General features: G+C 32.2%; 1 protein-coding gene across 2 annotated transcripts in view; it reads left to right on the plus strand.

Moving 5' to 3' along the window:
• Positions 1-3,344: 3,344 nt before the first annotated feature.
• LOC108913759 (cytosolic purine 5'-nucleotidase) overlaps positions 3,345-24,735 on the plus strand; it is a 54,334-nt gene continuing 32,943 nt past the window's right edge. Inside the window, exon 1 of one of the 2 annotated variants that reach the window (XM_018719389.2) lies at positions 3,345-3,676. In XM_018719389.2, the coding sequence (XP_018574905.1) occupies positions 3,603-3,676 (74 nt within the window). In that variant the 5' untranslated portion in view covers positions 3,345-3,602. Of the gene's footprint in view, positions 3,677-12,392; positions 12,660-24,735 lie in introns of those variants that run through there. The other variant, XM_018719384.2, reaches the window with a different exon arrangement.

The raw sequence follows: 24,735 nt of genomic DNA on the forward strand, positions 1-24,735 counted from the left end.
CATAAACATGACACTACCCCCGGGGTTTACACAGACGAGCCGGCGAAGCAAGAAGAGCGCCAGAAGAAAGGGCCCTAGCCGGCGGGGCCCAGCCAGGACAAAAGGAGGTCCCACAAAGCGCCTACACCGGCCGCATTTGCGGTCGGGGTAGACGACGGATGGGGCCCACCTACGAAGGCTGTCCAGGCCTACACGAGATGAGGCAGGATAAAGAGGGATAATCCCCCTCGATCCCAAATCATTGAGGCCAATTTCTAGCCATAGAATAATGGCAATTATCCGCACGCCATCTACCAACCATCTACAAGTACTAATCTTCGGTCTTCGGTTCTAAAACTGTAATATGAGCAAGGGCTTAAGACGCATGATACACGATACAGTTGACTTTGTATTAAGAGGCCCTTTCGATTCGGCAAAAATAGTAGCTATTAGTAGCTAATATCAACTTAGAGTTACTCTGAACTGATATGTGTTGCTAATAGGGACTATTTTTGCCAAAGCGAAAGCCCCCCAAGGTCAAAGTCTTTGTTCTACTGCCTTAACAGTGGCGCACCCAAGGGGAAAACGAGGGACCATAACCACTACACTTTCGAATTGACGCTGAAAACTAAAACAAAAAACAATTTAACAGGAGAAACCTTAGAGGTATTTAAAATATCATAGTCTGTCAGGTAGTTATGCCGTGACCTGTATATGTACCTGTAGAAAAAAGAAAAAAATATGTATATAAATACGATATACGTAATATACATACAGGGTGATTCATTAATAATGGGAAAATCGAAAGCTGAAGATACTACACGTGAAATGGTGATCATTGGCGCAAACATGCCTTATCCGAAAGTTGATAGTTTCGGAAATACAGGTTGTTGAAAGTTAAAATTTTAAATCGTTTTTTTTTTGCGATTATTCTGAAAATATGTAGGTTAGGAACTTGAAAATTTGTGAAACTATATTTTTTAAACGAAGAATAAGATGCGTGTTCCAATTTCAGCGTTACTCATAGAGGGCGCCACTTACGACCAATTTTACCGAAAATTTAGTTAATAACTTTTTACCCTGTTTGTCTAACATGAAATTTGATTCAAAATCTGAAAGAGCAATTATTTTTCCATTAATTATGTATTCTTGTTTCATTTCGGTATATCGATCCGTTTTCGAGAAAAATCGATTTAACCGCGCGCCATTATTCCATGGCTAGAAATTGGCTTCAATGATTTGGGATCGAGGGGGATTATCCCTCTTTATCCTGCCTCATCTCGTGTAGGCCTGGACAGCCTTCATAGGTGGGCCCCATCCGTCGTCTACCCCGACCGCAAATGCGGCCGGTGTAGGCGCTTTGTGGGGATTTAACCAACACTATGTTTTGATAATACGAGAAATTAAAAGCGAAACAAACTAAGTGTTTCTTCGTGTTATTACAACAATTAACCATAAAACAAATGAAATTCGTAATAATGATTTAAAGTCAGTGTTCGAAGAATACACCGTTGACATTTACACACTTTACACAACATTTTCTGAGAGATCTTCAGTTTGAAACAACGTATTGGGATTGCGTTTTACTTCGTTGGCAGCGATTTGTATTCTTTGCCACAACTCTTCACACGAACCAATAGATTCTTTGTAAACTATATCTTCCATTCGAGAATAAATAGAAAAATTAAGAGGATTGAAGTCCAGACTTCTGGGTGGCCAAGCAAAAATGCTTCCACGGCTTGAAGAAGTTCCACTATATTTAAGAAGAGATATGTGGTTTATGCACGACGGAGCTCCATCGCATTTTTCTCGGCCAGTGCGTGCATATTTAGATGCAGTTTTTCCAAATCGCTGGATTGACCATGTAAACATGTTTGCTTGGCCACCAAGAATTCCGGACTTCAAACATCTTGATTTTTCTATTTGGTCTCGAATGAAAGATATAGTTTACAAAGAATCTATTGGCTCGTGTGAAGAGTTGTGGCAAATAATACAGATCGCTGCCAACGAAGTCAGACGCAATCCCAATATGTTGTTTCAAACTCGAAGATCTCTCAGAAAACGTTGTGTAAAGTGTATCAGTGTCAACGGTGGATTCTTCGAACAATTACTTTAAATCATAATTACGTATTTTATTTGTTTTATTGTTAATTGTTGTAATAACGAATAAAAATTTGGTTTGTTTCGCTTTTAATTCCTCGTATTATCAAAACATACTGTTCGTTAAATCGATTTTTCTCGAAAACGGATCGAGATACCAAAATGAAACAAGAATACATAAGTAATAGAAAAATGATTGATCTTTCAGGTCTTGAATAAAATTTCATGTTAGACATACATGATAAAAAGTTATTAACTGAATTTTCTGTAAAATTGGTCGTAAGTGGCGCCCTCTATGAGAAATGCTGAAATTACAACACGCATCTTATTCGTCGCCTAAAAAAATATAGTTTCACAAACTTTCAAGTTCCTAACCTACATATTTTCAGAATAATCGCAAGAAAACGATTTAAACTTTTAACTTTCAACACCCTGTATTCCGAAACTATCAACTTTCGGATAAGGCATGTTTGCGCCAATGGTCACCATTTCACGTATAGTATCTTCAGCTTTCGATTTTCCCATTGTTAATGAATCACCCTGTATACAGAGCATTCATAAATGTTTACAATCCACGTGACCGCCGAACTTAGGCAGTAAACATTGCGGGACCGATGCTGATAATGAAAAATTCCTAAATCTTGGCGTTTCCAATATTAATGATTCGTTGCGTTTACGCTCGAGAACGCTGATTGGTTGAATAAAATCTCTTGAAAAATTAAAATTTTAATGTAATCTTGATCTTATTGTTCTAATTTTATCGAAATTTAATTGCCAACGTGAAGGAAATAAAATCACTGTTCCAAACAAAATTACTGATACGTGGCTTGTAATCATTTATGAAGGTTTTTTACATAAAAATGATGTCACCTTTTTTTCAATTCGGCCCCTTCTATTTCCTCTGGGTGCGCCACTTGTGTTCAAGCTGTTATTTAGCTGTGTCTAATAGTCTATTCAATTATTATCCAGTTCATCTAAATTTTGATTACTCTTAATTTAATCCTAGATGTTATTTCAATAACGTTTTATGTTTACCTAATATTTCCTATTCATTTTAATTTTGGTTCATATCAGATAGGTACCTATCTCTGTATCTAGTTGCGCATGCACGGATAAAAATAACCTTTTACATTAAAAACTTTTATTTTATGTATCTAGTATCAAATAATAAAAAATAATAAAAATTGTAGACATCTCCTGCAAGCTTCCGAATGTTATGCGCAGTAAAATTAATAATTATACATACATTTAATCAAATCACATAAACATTGTTTTGTTATGCAGTGTATCTGTATATGCGGCTGCGGTATTGAAGTTGTTGGAAGTTTTGTAGCATTTCTCATTCCTGATTTATTTTCTGATTGGTGGGTCGAAAATAAATATCCCTATTTTAAAGTCGGGTACATGGTTACTAAAAACGTGTTAAATTACAAATAATCTCAATTCAAGTTACAGTGTAGGAGCACATAACCTAATTTCTAAATTCCAGTGATAATTTTGGAACGATATTAAATAGTACCAAGATGGATGATTATGCCCAAATACAGAAACGTGCAGATACTGTTGGAAAGAAATGGTATAGACATGCAAAACAAAGGTAAGCGAATAGTTTTCTTTATAGAGTATTTTGATTGAATTAATCAAATCAGGGGAGCTAAGCTTAAAGTGGTTTTAGATTTGCGTTACAAATCGCGATAACTGCCTTAAGAAATATACACGTGTAGGTAGGTACCTATCTACCTATTTATGATAAAGTTTCTACACTTAATTTCCATTTGTTCTCAATTCATTAACATTCAAAAAATAACTATTCGAATTATTTCATAGAAACCCATCCTAATAATACTTATCTATATCTCTAATAAGGATGTTGTAAAATATACCTATTTATTTGAAGCAAAATTTTTGATTTGCCTACAATTTTATTTCTGTCAGATTATTATTAAACTTACAAGTTTATTAAAATAATTCATTTTCATAATCGTAATTTTATTATCTGTTATATACAGGGTGATTGTTTCATCTATCATCTATATCTATCTATTCAACATAGGTATTGTAATTTCATCCCCGCTCCATAATCATTTCAGCTCAATCGTTACATTTAGTTGCGCCGAGAGTTGCGCAGTATTAAAAAGTTATGAAAAATTGTCATTAATAGAATGGGTGCCCATTTGAGTTTAATTTTAGAAAAATATGTTAGACATAAATGTATGGAATAACACTTTAAAGTAATCAGGCTGAGTATGTATCCCATTTTATCATAATAACAGCTACGTTATTTCAGGGTTAAATGTTAAGGTTAACGTTAACTGTTAAGATATAACGTGCACGTTATTGAGGAATTAAGACAATTTTTGTCAGCTCTTCGGCGACATACAAGTATCCCGACAGAGTTAAAAGTAAGATTACTACTTTAATTTTATTTTTTCTCAAGAGAACTGGTTCTAGGTTTTTGCAACAATCAACAATATTATTTTTAGCACAGGGTAGTTACCAGACTTGTGTTGGTGATAATTTTAATTTAGGGCTATGTCAAAAGTTAGTTAGTAACTGCTGAAGCAATTTTACATATTTAACATAACATATCCTAAAAAAACCCGTTACCCCAGATTTATGCGAACATTCAAATCTATTTGAAAATTATTCCTAAAAAACCGAAAAAAATAAAATGACTAACACTGTATATCGAAAACTAAGCATTTGTGAACCCATCATAGGAAAAAAGTCTTATTTTGACCTCAAAAATACGCCATTAAATTCTTTGTACTGAATTTTAAATCAGCCTGTTATAACTTCATAACATTCAGACATTTTTTTAACATAAATTATCCTTTGCTATCCCAGTATTAAAAGAGATCAAACTTACCTTTTTCCACTGTTCTGCAGTCTTTGAAGGACCTATGTTCAATAAATATTTCAGTAGCAAACTGTTGCCACAAAGCATTAACAAGATTCAATTTTGACGGCTTTGTTATTACATTTTCGTTTTTTATTACATAATCGAATTGCAATTTTGTTGTTTTTTGAAGACGCTTTTGTGTCGACATTTTTAATAATAATGATGCAAAATTATTATAAATATAACTGAAAGAGGTCTTTTAGTTTATGAAACATGAAACAAATGCAAACTCGTAAATAACGGGTAAGTACGACATAAAATAATTTGTAGCACGTTATCTTAAATTATAAGAGATTCTTAAAGGCAAGGAATTTGGTGTCGCTATAGTTTAACGTACGTGTTATTTGTCTAATGAAAATGAACGGCTTGTTAAATTTACATTTACTTGCCGGTTTTATAAACGCACATCGAAGGTAAGTTGTAAAATTTAAATAACTTAAGTATTTACCCTAAAATTATTGTTAGGTTAAATCAAAACATCAAACGAAGAAGGATCTAACAGGGAAACTACCCCAACCCGAACTTTCCGATTTCCAATATTTTTATATTTATGTTGTATAACATAAAAAATTAATTGACACATATTTTTTTTATTGGCGGAAAAACATATTTTGGGGGTGAAATACATCCTCAAAGTTCGCCCCCTAAAACAGTTTTTTCTAAATATCTGGGGATCTAACCAATATTTTGGAATGAAATAAAATGGAAATTGCTTCTTATCAAAAAACAAATGTTTCACATGAGATTCCGTGTTTGGGGGTTGCTACCCTTATTTTTTATTTCAGAAAAACTATATTTTTCAAATATTCTTTATATATGAAAAATTCATATTTGTTAAAAAACATTAAAAATATGATTTATGTAAACAAATTGACAAAATTAAGTTCTCTTTTTAGGGGGTGAACAACCCCCTAGCGTGCGAAAAATGTCTGTACGATTAGAATTAACATTGCAAAATAAAAATATATTTTTAATTTTTTGAATCAATATGAATTTTTTATATAAAGAAAATGTTTGAAAATATAGTTTTCCTGAAACAAAAAATGAGGGTTGCAACTTCCAAACACGGAATCACTATTGAAACATCTGTTTTTTTATAAGAAGTAATTCCCATTTCGTTTCATTCCAAAGTATTGATTAGAACCCGAGATGTGACAGAAATACTGTTTTTGGGGGTGAACATGAGGGGTAGTTTGCATCCGTTTAAATCTGTACAGACATTTTTCGCCCCCCTAAAAAGAGAACTTAATTTTGTCAATTTATTTACATAAATCATATTTTTATTTTTATTTAACAAATATGAATTTTTATATATAAAAAATGTTTGAAAAATAGTTTTTCTGAAATAAAAAACAAGGGTAGCAACCTCCAAACACGAAATCTCTAATGAATCTGTTTTTTTTATAAGAAGTAATTTTGCATTTTGTTTCATTCCAAAATATTGATTAGAACCCCAGATATTTAGAAAAAACTGTTTTAGGGGCGAACTTTGAGGGTGTATTTCACCCCCTATACATGTTTTTCCGCCGATAAAAAAATACGTCTTTTAAGTTTTTTATTTATGTGGTTTTTCTCCAAAATCCGTGCTCAATAAATTAACTTCAGTAGCAAACTTGTCAAAAAGCATTAATAAGTTTTAATTCTGATGACTTCGTTTTGCCGGTATGTAGTAGGTATTTTGTTTTTTACGTAATCAAGTATGTAAATACTCATATTATATTGCAATTTGGTTGTTTTTGGAAGGCGCTTTTGTGACGACATATTTAATAATAATAATAATGCAGAATTATACCCGACTCAATAGACAAAAACACATGCGACTAAGGCCGGTGTCCCATGCATCCGAATTCCGATGTACGATATCCGAAAATATTTTAATTCATACGAATTTATTACAAGATAAAGGTGAAACATTTTCAAATGTCAACCATAGGTATATATTATAGAAAATATACGTAGTATTATATTTTCTGCATTCGACATTATAATATAACATTTATTTGACTGTAAATATATCAAACAACAATCATAGTATGTTAAAAACTTAAAAAGTGAGGTTAAAAAACATACGATTTCGGATAAAAGTTAAAATTATTTCTACTTTTTCCGACGTCGTATGAATTTTAAAAAATTCGGATGAAAGAGAATGGTAAAAATTTGAATGTATATTAACCAATAGGAACACTTTTGAACCTTCGTATCGTGGGAATTCGGATGCATGGGACACCGGCCTAAGAGTTCTTTTGGGTTATGAAACATAAAACAAATACAACGTAGAGCGCAAACTCGTAAATAACAGGTATCTGTACAACATAAAATAGCGGCCGTTTTCTGTCTCATTTCATTACAATTAAATAACATAACGTCTGTTTCACGGATACTTACTATAAGATATACGTTATTAACAAACGTTATTTACAAACGTTATTTCTAACATAACGTTTTAACGTTATGGGATACATATTCGGCCTGATTATCTATCCGTTAAAACATTTTATCGACACGGTGCGGTGCAATCATGCTAACAAATTTTTTTTATAGAATTTTTGTGTGGGTTCTACATGTTTTTTTAAGTAGTAGGTAGGTACACCTACTACGTATGTTGCTGTAGATTTTAATAATGAAGGTATGATCAGAATAAAATAATTAAAAGATAACATGTATAAATAATTAAGAGATAACATTTATTTGATAATCTGGCAGGATTACTTGTGTGAAATCCACTTTTTCATAACCACCTTGATAAAATTGTAAAATTATCGATTTCAAAACATTTAAGTGTAAGGACACTTTCGTGTAAAATTAAATATACCGTTATATAACTATTTATAGATAAACCTATCAAAGAAAGCTGTGATGTTCACTTTCACATAAATACAGATGTTTTCAAACCCTATGATGACTATTTAAGATGTTAATCCAAATTAAATAGTTTATATTCATTAGTATACAGGGTGTTTCCTAAGTGTATGTCATAAATTAAGGGGGTAATTCCTTGGGTCACTTTAGGCCCAAGTAATAAACATGGCCCTAAAGTTACTGATTTCCAAGATTCCAAGATAGAGGCAGTTGAATTAATTAAAGGTAATAATTCGGTACATATTTAATAAAAAAGGTCTCTTGCACTTTCTTTATACAATAAATCATTTTCGAGTTGTAATTTTTTTGTTCATATTTAATTTTAAAGTAATTTCTAATAGGTATTACCTACATGGTTTAAAAAAAATGAAAGATCAGCAGAAAATTAAGCAGATTTAAGACAACGAATCATAAGTGCATGTCAGCAAGTCAGACAAATGCCAGCAAAATGAAAATTACCACAATTGGCAGCAACACAAGCGGCGAGCCTTCGCCTCAACGAGTATCATACATTTTCAAAAATTGCTGGCATTTGTCTGACTTGCTGACATCCATTAATGATTCGTTGTCTTAAATCTGCTTCATTTTCTACTTGTTTCATTTTTTTTAACCATTCAAATTGTTAGAAATTATCTTAAAATTAAATTTGAACAAAAAAATTATAACTCGAAAACTGGTTTATTTTGTGAAGAAAATGTAAGACCTTTTTTAAAAAAAATATGACAGTAAATTAAACGCGCCTATTAATTTTTCTGAAAATCCAGTGGCGTAGTTTTTCTGAAGGTTTTAATGACAGAGCTCCCCTGGAATAATGAAATAACTTCAGAGATAACTGAAAAAACGTGATATTTTTCAAAAAGTTTAAGGCCCCCTATCTTGGAAACCAGTAACTTTAGGGCCCTGTTTATTAAGGCTTTTGTGCCAAATGACCCAAGGAATTACCCCCTTAATTTATGACATAGATACACCCTGTATATTGCACGTGAAATTTGTGAAACAGTAGGTAATACAGTATATATTCTGTTTTTTCCATTTTCTGATTTTTCAATATCCAGTGTAGAAGAAATATATCGAATAATTTTATTATTTCCATTATTCTCACGTCGATTTTCCATGTTCAGTTGTTTAGGCTTGATAGTCAGATTTTTTTTTAATAGAATTTCTTAAAATTTGGGATCAGACATATGTATTATCTGAAGATATTTATTTGTGTTTCTAGAGATAAAATAATATTAATTTGTAAAAATATACGAATAGCTGTATTTGTCTATGAAATGGGTTGGGTTAGGCCAGACATTGAGAGAAAAATTAGGTTCCACTGAAACCATTTTTTTTGTTACCCCGTATAAATATGTCATCAATACGTATAGCAAATTAAAAAAAAAACATTGTCAATAGATCATCTGCAAGCTGTTATATCTTCGTAACAAATCGACCCTAACTTCATTTCAACATTTTGTTATCTTTGATCAAGGAACCGTGTAGAAGGTTAGCAGTCGAGATTATTATACTTTTAAAAAATATTAAAAAAAGTATTGCAGACGTAATTTCACTCAAACTTTTTTTTATTTAAATGTCATCTAGGTATTTCTTGAAATATCTATAAAAAATTTTCCATAACCGTTCATTTTTTATAGGAATGTTCAATCGCACATCTTTTGTTTTAATATAGGTACTAAACAACTTATTTCAACGTACGAGTAATCTAAGTAGGTCATTTATATGCTTAGTTCTAAGTTAACAATCGTACTTTGTGTACTATGATTAAAAGATTGAAACGGAATCGCAAATTGATTTTGATAGTTTTTTATCCTCTTCACGGATTATTGTTATCATTGTCTTAATGGTTGTGCAGAAATACTGGAAACTATAGTTCATTATGTTCATATGGGTGCATTAATTCATTCATATGATAAAACAATGTTAATGTTGAAATTTCTTATCAGTATGATCTACACAGTATGTTGAGAATGTATTATACAGGGTGTCCCGAATTCCATACGCAAAATTTTAGTGTTGGAACACTGCAAAAAAAGAAAAAAGTTCATACAGTGTGACCCATTTCAAATGGATTATCGAATTATTATTGTCAATAATTTTTACTTTTAATGGAGTAACCAATTATAATTACGAATAACAATGGTATAAACCAAGAAATTAAATCACAAATCTTAAATTTTATGTTTATTTAGGTAATATATTTATGATGCCATAGGTTGCTTATCCCATTTAGGAAGAACAGAAATGATAAAGTATCTGATATAAATTTTACAACGATGGATATTTTTGACGAAATTTGGTACAAACTACATCGACAAGGTGCAGACTCCAGTGGCGTAGTGAGATTTTAAATAATAAATCGATAACTCATTCTTGTCAAATTTGAAAAAAATAAATTAAAAGTAAGTCTCGATAACTGAAACAGAGTTCAAATGTTAGGTGAAGTAATAGAATTTTTGAAGCTGTATCTAAAAAAAACTAATTAAATCGGTCAGTAAATACGCTTCGTTTTCACGAGACAATGTTGAAATTAAAAAAATAACAATTATTTAAATATCGCTTTAAAAAGTATGACGTACTGATAAAACTTGGGGTAATAGCAATTATGAGAAAAAAACTGATGACTTGATATACAAATCTGTCAACCAGTAGTGCTAAGAATCCAAAAACCCTTGGCTATAATAAATGAGAGCACGAGGGTTGCAAAGTGCCCATACATACTACTTTCGGCAATGATACTGATATCCATAATTTTACCCCTATTTAAGGGACGTTTTTGGCTCTACACATAAATTTAAGGGGTATACGAATTTTTTTGACCTCGGATTCGGATTTAGAAAAAACATAGGAATACCATGGTTAGTCATCCAAATTACGACCTTTATTTTTTCTGTGGGGCTGTGTAATTGATACTAAAATCAAATTCCATGTAGCGCAATAGAGTTCTTTGAGTTCTATATTGAAGAAAAAACCAGTGGCGCCTCGCCAGGTGACGCAAATAACGCACCGCATTATTTAAAATTTCCGTTTGATTGTGTTAACAGAATAGTTGCGCGGTGACCGCCTTCTAAAAAAACATTGCCTTCGTTGAGCGCGAACATCATCCTCGTACTATACAACGCATAGCATAAGCCAGTGAAGTGACGCAGATCGAAATCGGTGTGTATTTCGCTTCACTTCGTGGCGTTGTTTACGCCGGTTGTCATGGCAACGAGGCGTCCAACACGGGAGTCAACTACGGCGTGGAGGAACGAGTGACGCGGAAATTGAAGCAGCATTGTCATTGCTCATCGCGGCGTCGCCTGCCTTTAAACAATTTATAATAATTTATACGATACGCGTCGCCCAGTGCACGATTATAACAGTTCTTTGTTAATATTTGTTTTGTATAATGATTGCAGAAATGTTTCGTATGTATGATCCAGTATGTATTTTGTTGGAAATGCCATTTTTCAGATACAAAAAGGATTTTTTAAATTGCGAGAAACCTACGCCTTATTCTCTCGATATGGAAAAAAAGGGGAAGTCGAAAGACAATGTGAACGTTCGGAAGTTTCGGAATGAATGGTATTCGGAGTATAAGTGGTTATGTGGAAGTGTTTATTTAAAAAAAACTTTTCTGTATGCCGTGTTTAATTGTGAGTGTAAAGTCGGGCGTTTGGAATAAAGAGGGATTTAACAATTTTAGGAACGTCGGAACGTCACGCGAGGCGTCGTAACCACGAAGCTTCTTTGGAACATACATGTACGGTGTGCGTTAATGTTCGCAGAAGTCCACAAGCCGAACTAATATTTTTATTTTTTATAGTCTAAATGAAAAATTCTTCTCGCGATCGTCAGTTTTTCGGTAGTAAGTCAATTAATATGCTTCACCTATTCTCAATGGCACGAGCCGTCACTGGAAAAAACATAAAAAAATACACATTTTACAAGGGTATTTCCTTCTGAAATGGACAATAAACATTTTTTCTTATTTTGAGGTATTCTATTAGGTAAAGCTGTATATATGTTCTGTGATTGAGATAATTATAATAAATTAGATGAGTTAGCGTACAGAATTTGCGTTGCAGTCGATATAATTCCTGCAAAATATTTAAAAAAGTGGTCATGCGTTATTTAAAATGTTTCGTTTTTAAATAAACATTTCAAATTTGAGCCATGCTATATATATATATATATATAAAGTGTGATTTACATTTATGAATTTTATGTTATATCGATATTTTTTTGCTTTTGCTTCCGAAGCTACTATTAGTGAAAAGTAATAACAAATAAAAATTTATATTAAAATATATTTCAGAAGAATCGGAATTAAAGCATGTGCTGTAAAATTACACTAGATCAAACCCGTGGTTCACATTCTCTTATATGGAATCAGTTCACTGTTTTAGTTTAGCGCATGTTGATTTTTGGACCAGCATACGCAATACAGATATTCTTGCGTTATTGACAAATTAGTGATAAACTAAATGGTAACATTTATCTTGTTTTTATCAATTTGACCCCCTCGAAGTTGCTACAGTGTACGGTCATTCGATAAAGTTTGCAGTAATAAACAGTTAGTTTAGTGATTAGTGATTCCACATATAACAATGCCTGAAGTATCTCAAGATGCTTTCGAAGTAAAAAATCCTCTCACACCTCTAGTTACACCTGAAATTATGCGTGCTAGGGCAAACAGTTCCACACAGCAAAGGTTTGAATTTCCTGATGAAATTTCAAGCGCCAGAAAACGTGACGCTTCTGAGAGCGAAATGGGCACTTTTGCTACTTGGATGTATACCAATGTTAGGGGATTTAAACGGCAATTGGGCCACAGGTAACAGATTGTTTCTACCTATAGTCCAGGAGAATTACACATTGACATGGCTGTTGCTTGACGTAATTTGGATATTAGTAAAAATCGGTCGAAAATAATATATACAATGAAAATATAAGGTTGTGCCAAGAAAAAAAGTTGTGCTATTTGCAGAAAAAATTAAAAACTGCAAATATATTCAAAAATGACGTGTTTTCCAACATAACTTCTTAAATATGCAGTTTACAGAAAAAACTATTACTGTTGTTATGAAATTTGCTATAAGATAGAACTGTTTTGATACCTGCGCATATCATATTTTTGTTGCTAAATAGCCAAAACAACGTAAGAAGGTGATGAAAATCGAGGTAATTTGGAAGCGTCAAACTGACAGGCAAGCAATTGTCCAATTCTGCTATAAATGTAGATGTAAGTACATACTTTAAACGATTATAAAACGAAATTCCAAAACCCGATCAAAATCGGTCTGATAGTTTTGGTATGAGACAATTTGTTACTAAATTTCAGCGCGAAATGTCGTTATTTTTTTACGTGAGTGCTGGGGTTAAAGTTAGGCATTTTAATTGGCGCCGATTTTTTTACACATATTTGGACCTCTTAACTATCATATAGAATCGTTATAATATCAATTTTCTTTTTTTGAATAATTTTTGGAGCAATTTTAAAAGTTAGAAAAATTTTGTCTTTATAGACAAATACTTTCGTGAAGCGGTATTGCGGGTTGGAAAATATATCAAAGTACTAAAAAACAGTTCTCGGAAAGACGCTTAACAGCAACAGCCATGTCTCGAAGGTTTCGAGCTTAATTCTCTTGGACTACTACCGATAAAAGGCAACATGAACATATACAAATTTGAAAACACAGATTTACATTCAACATTTGTACTCACATCAAGAAGCATGAGTGACGGATTAGTTAGCAGTTCACATGCGATGTTCGCCCTCTTCTTCTCCCCCCCGCTGAGCCCCCTCTTCATGTAATCCCCTATTATGGTGTCCTGACAGTTCCCCAGCTCCAGGACCTCGATTATGTGGTCCACGTACTGCATCTTTTGTGAATGACTCATTGTTTCAGGTAATCTCAGTCTTGCTGTGTACTCTAAAGTTTGCCTTAGCGATAAGTCCGGGAAGAATATGTCCTGCTGGAGGACGTAGCAGATCTTTCTCTTCCACCTCTTGCATAGCGGATCCCTACGGAGACACAGTTGTCTCAACCAAACTGATATTTCCATGCATTTAATATCAATTAATTAGTACACGGGGTGTAACAGTGACGTTGCGATAAACTTGAGAACTGATTCTTCTGCGGTTTTAATAATTTAATTAAGTCCAAGATTTTATNTTTTATTTAATATGTAATTTATTTATTGTATACATATAATATAGAAGAAAATGCAGATACAAATAATTATTTGATATTTATAAAATGTATCATCGCATTATTAAATTATTCCACTTTTTTATAGCATAGTCGCTGTTTTCGCTTTCAAAATTTCCGGTTATACCGGTAGTCGCCACCTATTTGCCTATTATAAATGGAACATCCTGTATATTTTTGCATATTTGGATTCTACGCGTAATTTTAGGGGAATTTTATAAAGCTTCCCTATATCCATCTCTAATGGTCTAATGGTTTTCGACCTATTTCAATTTCATATTTATTGTCGATTTTGATTGACCGAACCGCCAATACTAGCTTTTTCTAAATTAGACACCCTGTATATTTAATCAAAATCTATTGTAAAAATATATTCTATATCTATCCATATTACATCTCCATATACCTATCTTTTCATTTTTCTGTTTTTGACGGTTTTTGTCATAAATAAAATAATCCAATTTCTTGCGAGGATTATGAAAATACAATAAACACGTTTTATAAACAAATAAATAATTATTTGTATCTATATCTTTTCTATATTCTATGCATACAATAAATAAATTACATATTAAATAAAAATTTCAAGATTTTATTTAAACATTATTACCACGTAATTATTAACACTAATACCTATTAACAGTGGATTATGTACCTATATCCTACCATCGATATTATTATTTACATGCATATACAGTATAACAATGAAATGTGAGAAATTTTAAGTAGTCGTAATAGACAGAAAAGGGCTTTATAATATTTTAATAAAATTTTGATAATTGAATTCCTCCCATTTTGCTATATCGATTTAAAAAAAAAATCATAAAAATCGGAGCTGTAGAAACCGAGATATTGAACGCCGAAGCGCGCGCTTTTTTTTGAACGCGCGATTTCAATTTCTATAATTCATCCCCTCTCTTCGGTTTTACGGCACAAATGGTCGGCTTGGCGATATTAATTGAATTTTCGTAAAAAAGCACACGTGCGATCATATTTAAAAAAACACATACGGAAACTTCTTGAAAAAACCTATCATTCAATTTGTATTGTTGTTACATTATGCATAGTTTTGCAGCAAGCGCTTGTTGACTTTGACACTCTATATCTCGGAACTTATAGGACCGATTTGAACGTTCTTTTTGTCAAGTTAAGCGTCCTTTCGAGAACTGTTTTTTAGTACTTTGATATATTTCCCAACCCGCAAAACCGCTTCACGAAAGTATTTGTAAAGTCAAAATTTTTCTAACTTTTAAAATCGCTCCAAAAATTATTCAAAAAAAGAAAATTGATATTATAACGATTCTATATGATTGTTAAGGGGTCCAAATATGTGTAAAAAAATCGGCGCCAATTAAAATGCCTAACTTTAACCCCAGCACTCACGTAAAAAAATTACGACATTTCGTGCTGAAATTTAGTAACAAATTGTCTCATACCAAAACTATCAGACCGATTTTGATCGGGTTTTGGAATTTCGTTTTGTAATCGTTTAAAGTACTTACATCTACATTTATAGTAGAATTGGACGATTTCTTGCCTGTCAGTATGACGCTTCCAAATTACCTGGATTTTCATCACTTTCTTACGTTGTTTTGGCTATTTAGCAACAAAAATATGATATGCGCAGGTATCAAAACAATTATATCTTGTAGCAAATTTCATAACAGTTTCATCAGTAATAGTTTTTTCTGTAAACTGTATATTTAAGAAGTTATATTGGAAAATGTTAGAAAAACACGTCATTTTTGAGTATTTTTGCAGTTATTAATTTTTTCTGCAAACAGCACAACTTTTTTCTTGGCGCAACGTTATATTTTCATTGTATATATTATTTTCGACCGATTCTTACTAATATCTAATCTACGTCAAGCAACAGCCATATCTCGAAGGTTTTGAGCTTAATTCTCTTGGACTACTAATAGTTAACAAAGAATCGTCGTAGTTATTATTAATAAACGTGTCAGAAAATATATCAGAATGTCGCAATATCACATGGGTAACGTCAATGACGTTGATTGATAATTCTTATTTTGTAAAATTGCTTTCAATTTTAAGTGATTCTATACGGGATGACACAATCTGGATAACGGTAGAAATACGCAGGAGACGCTGATTGAGATAGGCTTTTGAGGTGGAGAGGTTTGTAACAATCCCAGTGGCGTCTCATTATTCCTTTAGGCGGGACGACTAAATATAGGGGTGATTCTTTAATATTGTGAAAAATTTTAAGGAGCGATTCCTTGCCAAAAAGTGAGAGGGAAGTCATATATAAACTTACTTCCAAAAACGTCTGCTATCGGAGTTATATCCTTTTAAAGGAGTAAGATAAATTTAAGTTTTTATTTTATTTCCCACAGTTGGAGAAAGGGATTGAAAATTGTAACTCTTAATGGTTTTTTCATTGTATATTTTTAGGCAGTTACAGAAAATTTACAGTTAAAAAAATGTCATTTAAAAACTCACTTTGAAACTTTCCTGTCTTTTGCACTAAAATGTTTCATTTTTGGAAATAAGTTTATATAGAAGACTTCTTTATTTTTTAACAAGGAATCCCTCATTGAAATTTCTCCGCAATGTTAAGTCAGTACCCTGTATATTTGTAGAGAGCAAGCAATTACATATTAAAATTCTCTTTACAATTATACCATCTTTGTTTACGTTCGTTAAAAAAACGTTTGGATTAGAATTTTTACTTTGTAAAATATTCCAAATGCGAATTAATTATCTCTAGTAAGTAATAATGATGGTCAAGTTAATAAAATTACTCATTTCAAATTATTTTCCAATTTATGTAACTAAATTATTATTGGCAAGTATATCACTACATTTAGTGCTTTATCTAACTTCATGATATGAAATAAAGCTGAAGTTTTTTTGACTCAGTGGTGCTATTATCCATAAAAATAGTAAGGTTACGATTAAAATTTCATTCCAGTACAATAATTTAACCTCGAACTTAACTATAGAATAGACTGAGGAGTTGGAATATGAGCTAAGGGAAATGGCCAGATATCTTATTCAGAAATATACTGGTTAATTAATTTTATAAATAGCAATTTTAATTCGATATTAGTTATAACTGTTTATAATTTATAATGTAGGTGAAAGGTCAGTGTCTAAATATAAAATAATTTTGCTACGACCGTGGATAAGATAAGCTCTTTTTTGATGGTTAAAATCAAGAATTGGTCCGGTATGTCCCACAGTCTAATTCCAAAATTGAACTTAAAATCAACATTTTGTGTATACAGTAATGACAACTACATACGTCACTATAAATCGTGACGATTTATCAAACTGTGCAGATTTATCTCTAGCATGTGAATAAAATCTCGTCTGGTTGTTGAACGTTTGTGTTGAACATGTTCGATAAATCTGCACGGTTTGATCAGTGTAGACAAGTACTAGTAGTAACGTTGTAACTGTACTGTTAAAAATCGTTACCATGTATTTTATCCATTCCAAGATAAATCTGCACAGTTTGACCTGTGCAGAAATCCTTAGGAGTTATATATTACCAAACCAACCTTATCAAACTATTTTTATTAATAGGTATCTCTAATGTATCAACAGTATAGTAATTACTGATGCACTCATGTTACAGTGGATGTAAGTGCACTTCTGCTACCCATACCCATAGACATAGGTATGTTTTCAGAATGGCCGTTATCGAAAATCTCTATTTGCATTTGTTTTAGCTGCGAGATCGAATCACATACGCAAATACTAATATCACATGTAATAAATTTTATTTTCACTTTATATATAGAGCGATGTTTATTAAACCCACATGGTAAAAATGCTCGTAAATATTTGTGGTTACATGCACCTGTTTGTAATTAAACTTTTTCTATAGAAAACACTAACATCACACGTTATTAATATGTACTGAATGATAATAGATACGATACACCTAGGTATATCCATAAAATGTTTTACCAATTTAAGTATAAAAATTAAAAAGTAGACAAGAGAAGTTCTAAAAGTAGGTACTTGCATACAATTCTTTTGATGAAAATCCCTGGAAAATGTTATTAATAGGCGTTTAAATTATTTTTATATTAACTTAAAAAATTTGGTGCTGATATTCATATGGAAAAATGAGAAATGAACATGGATTTAGAAGAAAAGTTTCCTATTTTTCAAAATTTTTTCTAAAATATCTATTAATTCTTATAGTAACTATACCCGAATTAAACTTTACAACAATATTTTTCTTTGCCATCATAAAAGCAAAGAACTTTTCATAAGTGTAAATGTACACGTCTACCTACATTCATTGGAGAATTAATATACAAGGTCTGTTCAGAAAATAACCGAACTTTATTTTTTTAAGCGTTTTTAATTTTATACATTATTGGTCCTTGTCTCCTTGAAAGTACTCCCCTCTCCTATTTATACAGTTTTTCCAGCACTGTTCCCATTTCGCAAAGCAGTCCTGGATAGCTTCATTTGAAACGGCCTTTAAAGTCTGTGATGAATTTGTTTTGATGTCATCAGTAGTCTGAAAACGACGTCCTTTCAGGACTGATTTTAATTTCGAAAATAAGAAATAATCAAGAAACGTCTGGCGAGTAAGGATGGTAAAGGAGAACAGTAATCTGATTTTTGGCACAAAATTGAGGAATTGGCAAAGCTGAGTGTGTGGGTGCATTGCCATGATGCAAAAACCATGAGTTGTCTCGTCACAATTCTGGTTTCTTTTCGCAGATTTTTTCACGCAACGGTTGTAAATACACACGGTTCACTTTTCCACCTTGGGGTAAGAATTCAAAATGCACAATTCCAATCGAAAAAACAGTGAGCATCACTTTGACATTGAGACTGACGTGCATTCTTGGGGCGTGGAGATCCTTTGCCAATCCATTTTGTCTCAATGTCGTAGCCGTAAACCAGCTTTGGTCTCCCGTTATGATCCTTTGAATGAATGTTTCATAGTCATTGAATTGGTCAAGGAGTTACCTACAAACATCCACACGATTTTCTTTCTGTGTTCCGTCATCAAACGAGGAACAAATTTTGCTGCGACTCGAAGCGTCTTCAATTTTTCAGTCAAAATGTCATGGTATGACTCAATTGAGATGCTAACTTCTTCTGCAACTTCTCGACAGTCAGTCAATCGGCGATTTGCACGCACCAGATCTTGGACTTTCTNGCGATGTTTATTAAACCCACATGGTAAAAATGCTCGTAAATATTTGTGGTTACATGCACCTGTTTGTAATTAAACTTTTTCTATAGAAAACACTAACATCACACGTTATTAATATGTACTGATTGATAATACATATACCTACTTAGGTATATCCATAAAATATTTTACCAATCTAAGTATAAAAATTAAAAAGTAGACAAGAAAAGCTCTAGAAGTACTCGCATACAATTAATTGTTTTCATAAAAATCCCTGGAATATGTTATTAATAGACGTTTAATTTATTTTTATCTTAACTTCTGAAATTGCTAATATTTATATGAAAAAAAAATGAGAAACAGCAGAACATGAATTTAGAAGAAAAGTTTTCAAGTTTCTTTTTAAATTTTCAAAATTGTTCTATAGTATTTATTAATTCTTATAGTAACTATAGGTACCCGATTTAAATTTTACAATATTTTTCTTTGACATCACAAATGCAAAGAACTTTTCGTAAGTGTATTTCCGAAGTCAGTTAAACATGCAAAAAAACGCCTGGCAATAAAATTGAATGAGTTTCATAGGCGTCCCTAAAAAAGTTTTCTGCTAAAGGTAAAAAATTATAATAATTTTTATATAATGTGTAGAAAATTTCTATTATAACATATGTTCATTTGGCCAACAACATATTTTAATTATTTATGTCCTCAAACAATTTTATTATATTGGTGGTAAATTTCGTTTTGTTCCGTTTCAAAAGATCTCCAAAATGCCATATTGTGATAATACTAGTAAACAAAATATTCCTGTTATTTCTCCCTTTCGCAATTGTAATATGAATGATTGTTAGAAAGTGCCTATAATAAATTAAAATTACCTGAATCACACCAAATTCCGCATTGCTGCACTGCACTGCTGGGCAATTTATCAACCACTTGTCAATTGCTGAGATTTATTGTCCAGTAGCCCAATGCAACTATGTTTGTTTTCCTTTGCCCGCGCTCGTATTCTTCAACTGGGCGTATACATTTCTACCACCTCCACGTTTATTTCGACCAGACCTGTATATGGGTATGGCTAAATAAATATGGGAACAAGTTTTTCAAATATTTCAACGCCGAGTTGCTGCGTCAGCGACCGAACCTGGTACATACTGTCAATCTGTTGGTTCTTCAAGTGATATCGGAAAGACTATACACACGTGTACATTCATTGTGAGAATTAACATACGAGATCTCTTCAGGAAATAACCGAACATTATTTTTTAAGCTTCATTATTAATTTTATACGTTATTGGTCATTGTATCCTTCAAAGTACTTCCCCCTCCTATTTATACACTTTCCAGCGGTGTTTTCATTTCGCGAAGCAGTCCTGGATAGGTTAATTTGAAATGGCCTTTAAACTGTGATAAATTTGTTTTGATGTCATCAGTAGTCTGAAAACGATGTCCTTTCAGGACTGATTTTAATTACGAAAATAAGAAATAATCACAAGGAACTAGGTCTGGCGAGTAAGGAGGGTAAAGGAGAACAGTAATCTGATTTTTGGCACAAAGGAGGCATTGGCAAAACTGCATTGCCATGGTGCAAAAACCATGAGTTGTCTCGTCACAACTCTGGTTTCTTTTCGCAGATTTTTTTCGCAATTCCAATCGAAAAAACAGTGAACATCACTTTGACATTGAATTGAGACTGACGTGCTTTCTTGCGGCGTGGAGATCCTTTGCCAATCCATTTGGTCTCCCGTTATGATCCTTTGAATGAATGTTTCATAGTCATTGAATTGGTCAAGGAGTTACCTACAAACATCCACACGATTTTCTTTCTGTGTTCCGTCATCAAACGAGGAACAAATTTTGCTGCGACTCGAAGCGTCTTCAATTTTTCAGTCAAAATGTCATGGTATGACTCAATTGAGATGCTAACCTCTTCTGCAATTTCTCGGACAGTCAGTCAATCGGCGATTTGCACGCACCAGATCTTGGACTTTCTGAACGTGGGAGTCATTAGTTGAAGTCGAAAGCCTGGCTGATCGAGGATCATCATTTGACTAACGACCACTTTTAGATCGTGAAAGTAACATTGAAACGTTTCCGTGAAAATTTTACCCAGTTTCACGCAAAATTATGACTATGATTTTGGATTCAAGTTTAAATAAAACTTTTATTTTATATCGAATTTAAAGAATTAAATATTGAAATACATACGTAATAAAAGTATATTTTTATTTTATCTTCTTAATCTTAACACTTAATAAAATATAAAATATTTACTACAATAGCAGTGATAAAAATATCTAATAATCTGAAAAATAATGTTGTATAAACCTTTTATTATAACTCATCATTGAATAAGTGCATATTTTGTGACTAACAACAATTTCTCATATGATTTCAGTCGTTAGTATCATCAGTGGGATGTCAACGAATTATTATGCATTGGAAAAACTGTTCATTAATAAAAATAACACTTTTACTATTCATTGTATTGTTGACAAATATCCGTTATTTGTTCTTCAATATACTGTCTTCTACTGACACCTGTTATAGTATTAGTAATAAAAAATATTACGGTTTTATGTTTCACTAAACCTACACAAATATTTATTTGCTTTTAAATATTCAAACGTGTGAGCGTGTATGGTGAACAGGATTCAAACACATGAATTGGCGAAAACGTGTCAACTGGTGTATAAATTGTTTATACTGAAGTCCTTAATTGGCAGTGTTAGCACGATATTCAGTTAAGAAAAATATCGGAATTAACAATTTACTGTAATCATAAATCGATTCTAGAAAAAGTAGGTAAAGGCTTTACTAATTCACCAAATCGTTTCACTTTTTATGTTAATGTTAGGACTTCGGTTTTTTAACGAAGGGGAATCAAGCAATAAATTTAAAGAAAAAAAAAAAGAAAAAAAAAAAAACCCAATAAAAAAAATTAAAAAGCAAAATTAACCCGAAAAAAAAATAATTTCATATAATTATTTAAACCCATTTTCATACCGCTCCTGAGCGCTGACCTACAAAGGTTTATGGAGAGTGAATCTTGACCTACCGTTTTCTTTCACTAATCTAGCTTTTACTGAATTTTCAATAGTGAACGACAAAAACAGACCTTTTTATCTAGACGTATGAATAAATAAGATATTGTTCTACATTTTAAAAATTAACAAGTATTTCTTAATAAAAACAAATAATGTATAAGCATAATTATTGTTTTCGAATGTTAGGTTATTTAGTATTTTTAATATTGTTAACGTTTTTACTATGTTTTGTAATTTAATATGAGTTTTTAGTGTTATTCAATTAATTATTCAGTTTGTAGTACGTATACCTTATTGTGTGACTTATTGCTTTTCAAAAAATATTATGATACCTACCTATTTAAAATAATAGTAGGTACTGCTAAATAAGACTCACTCATCCGTCTTTAGCACTTTGTTAATAAAGTTGGAATCCGCTGCAATTTGATTTTGAAACCTATTGCAAAATTCAAGACGACATGCGACAGGGGAAATTAGCTGTTTCGCTTCAACGTTCGAACGCTTCGTAGTCCATCAGCCATTGAGTCCTCTTTTACTAAGTAGGGCGGCGAGTTAACGGGAGATAAGGGGTAATTTGCTTATTTTTTAAAAGGTAGAGTATCATTTTTTGTCGATTTTCTGTCTACAAAGCGTTCCGTGCAAATTAGTGACATTATGACTGAATGACCCTGTATATAAATTTTTCAATAACCGAATGAATCTACATCGATTTATCTATCATGTTAATTTAAAAATTAATATACCGATTACAAAATCTTAATTCGTGGGTAATTATGGAAACTTAATTGGGATGATTTTAATTAATACAGAGCAGTCTCTATTGCATTAGTATTTATTAATTTCATAACATCATTTAGAGTTGGATTAAGAAAAACATCATATTTCATCGTTTACAATTTCGATGAAAAATTATGAATATTATATTCGTTTTTTTATTTTTAAGATATTTTTCTCTTACGCAACTTCTGTAGGTACGAGTATACAGTGTAACTCAGAGTATAGGATTAGCCTGTACTCTGAATTACATTCAGTACTGGAGGAAATAGTATTGCACTTCCCTTTTTGTAAACAATAATTATGATGAGTTTTAATGCGTATTATATATACTTTGAAATGTGCATATTTCAGAAGAAATACGTACTCCTAAAGTACTATAATAAATAATTTATCATTTATCAGAAAATGCCGAATTAGCTAGAGTTAAGTGCTATAATAATTTAACTGTAATATTATTTCTTAATAGGCAGAGCCGGATTAATCTATGGTGAGGTCCGGGGCTACGAGCTCTACGTAGGCCCTCTTTCTAAAAAAAAGACATATTAAATTTCAAAACCTAAACGCAGTCAGCAACTTATCGATATAAAATTTCAAAACACTTTTTGGTTTGATTCTAGAAAAAAAGCTAAAATTCATTTTGCCAGATCTTGCAGAGGTCCCCCGATCTCGTGATGCCCGGGGATACAGCCTCCGCAGCCCCCCCCCCCCCCCCTTATGCCGGTCCTGCTAATAGGGAACGAAGTTACAAAGTCAGCACATATAAATTTTATCGTTTAACTTTACAAAAAAATAGATGAGATCAAAATAATATCAGTTCTTCATATATGTTTTTTTTCATACGGGCCTTCCTTAACAAGTTACGGGCCCTCAAAGGTGAAAATTAATAAGTTATTTTTATTTACAGTCTCTAAACCTAAACTTCAGCATGATGCAGAGGTGATTGATAACACATGCTTACATCTTGTTTTTGATATTGTAAGTGAAACTTCATATGCCCAGAACGCCAGAGACGGACTATGTTCAATGGTTAACAACCCAGAATATTTTTATAGATGACGATTGCAATCTGCCTGCATCAAAAATAAGTTCCCTGAAGAATTTGCCAACGATAATACTGGTTCAACTCGGTAAAATTAACAGTTTAGGAATTATTTGTGATTTTATGTCACAATGCACATCGAGTGGCGCCTCCACCATTTTTTGTTTTTAATTTTTAATTGGATATAATTACTATGTTACAATCGTACATATTTTTAAAATAAGAGCGTGCCTAGAATATCTATACTGTCCGCTAATGTAATTTTCACTAACAAAATTTGACAACACACACTATACACATAAAAAGTAGAAAAAAAAACAAGAATAAGTTGAAGTAGGTTAAAAAAAATAGGTTAAAAGAAAAACTATCAAAATACATTTTCAATGTGGATACCTTCCACCTCCACACACTTTCTAAATCTAGAATGTTATTTGTTTGTACCCGAAAAAGCATTTCTGGGGTATGTCTAATATTATTACAATGGAAATTAATTCTTTGTAGCGATTCATCCCTTGTCTGTATTGGGGTTGAGTACACTAAACTTTTCTGGTATCCCTACAGGAAGAAGTCGATCGGGTTAAAGTCAAGAGAACGTAGTGGCCATGAAATTGGGCCTCCTCTCCCAATTCATTTATTATTGAACACAATGGATAAATAATTTCGTACATTAATATTGAAATGGAGAGGAGCCCCATCGTGCATGA

Source organism: Anoplophora glabripennis, unplaced genomic scaffold, assembly GCF_000390285.2.
Source record: "Anoplophora glabripennis isolate ALB-LARVAE unplaced genomic scaffold, Agla_2.0 scaffold34, whole genome shotgun sequence".
Classification (NCBI taxonomy): Eukaryota; Metazoa; Arthropoda; class Insecta; order Coleoptera; family Cerambycidae; genus Anoplophora; species Anoplophora glabripennis.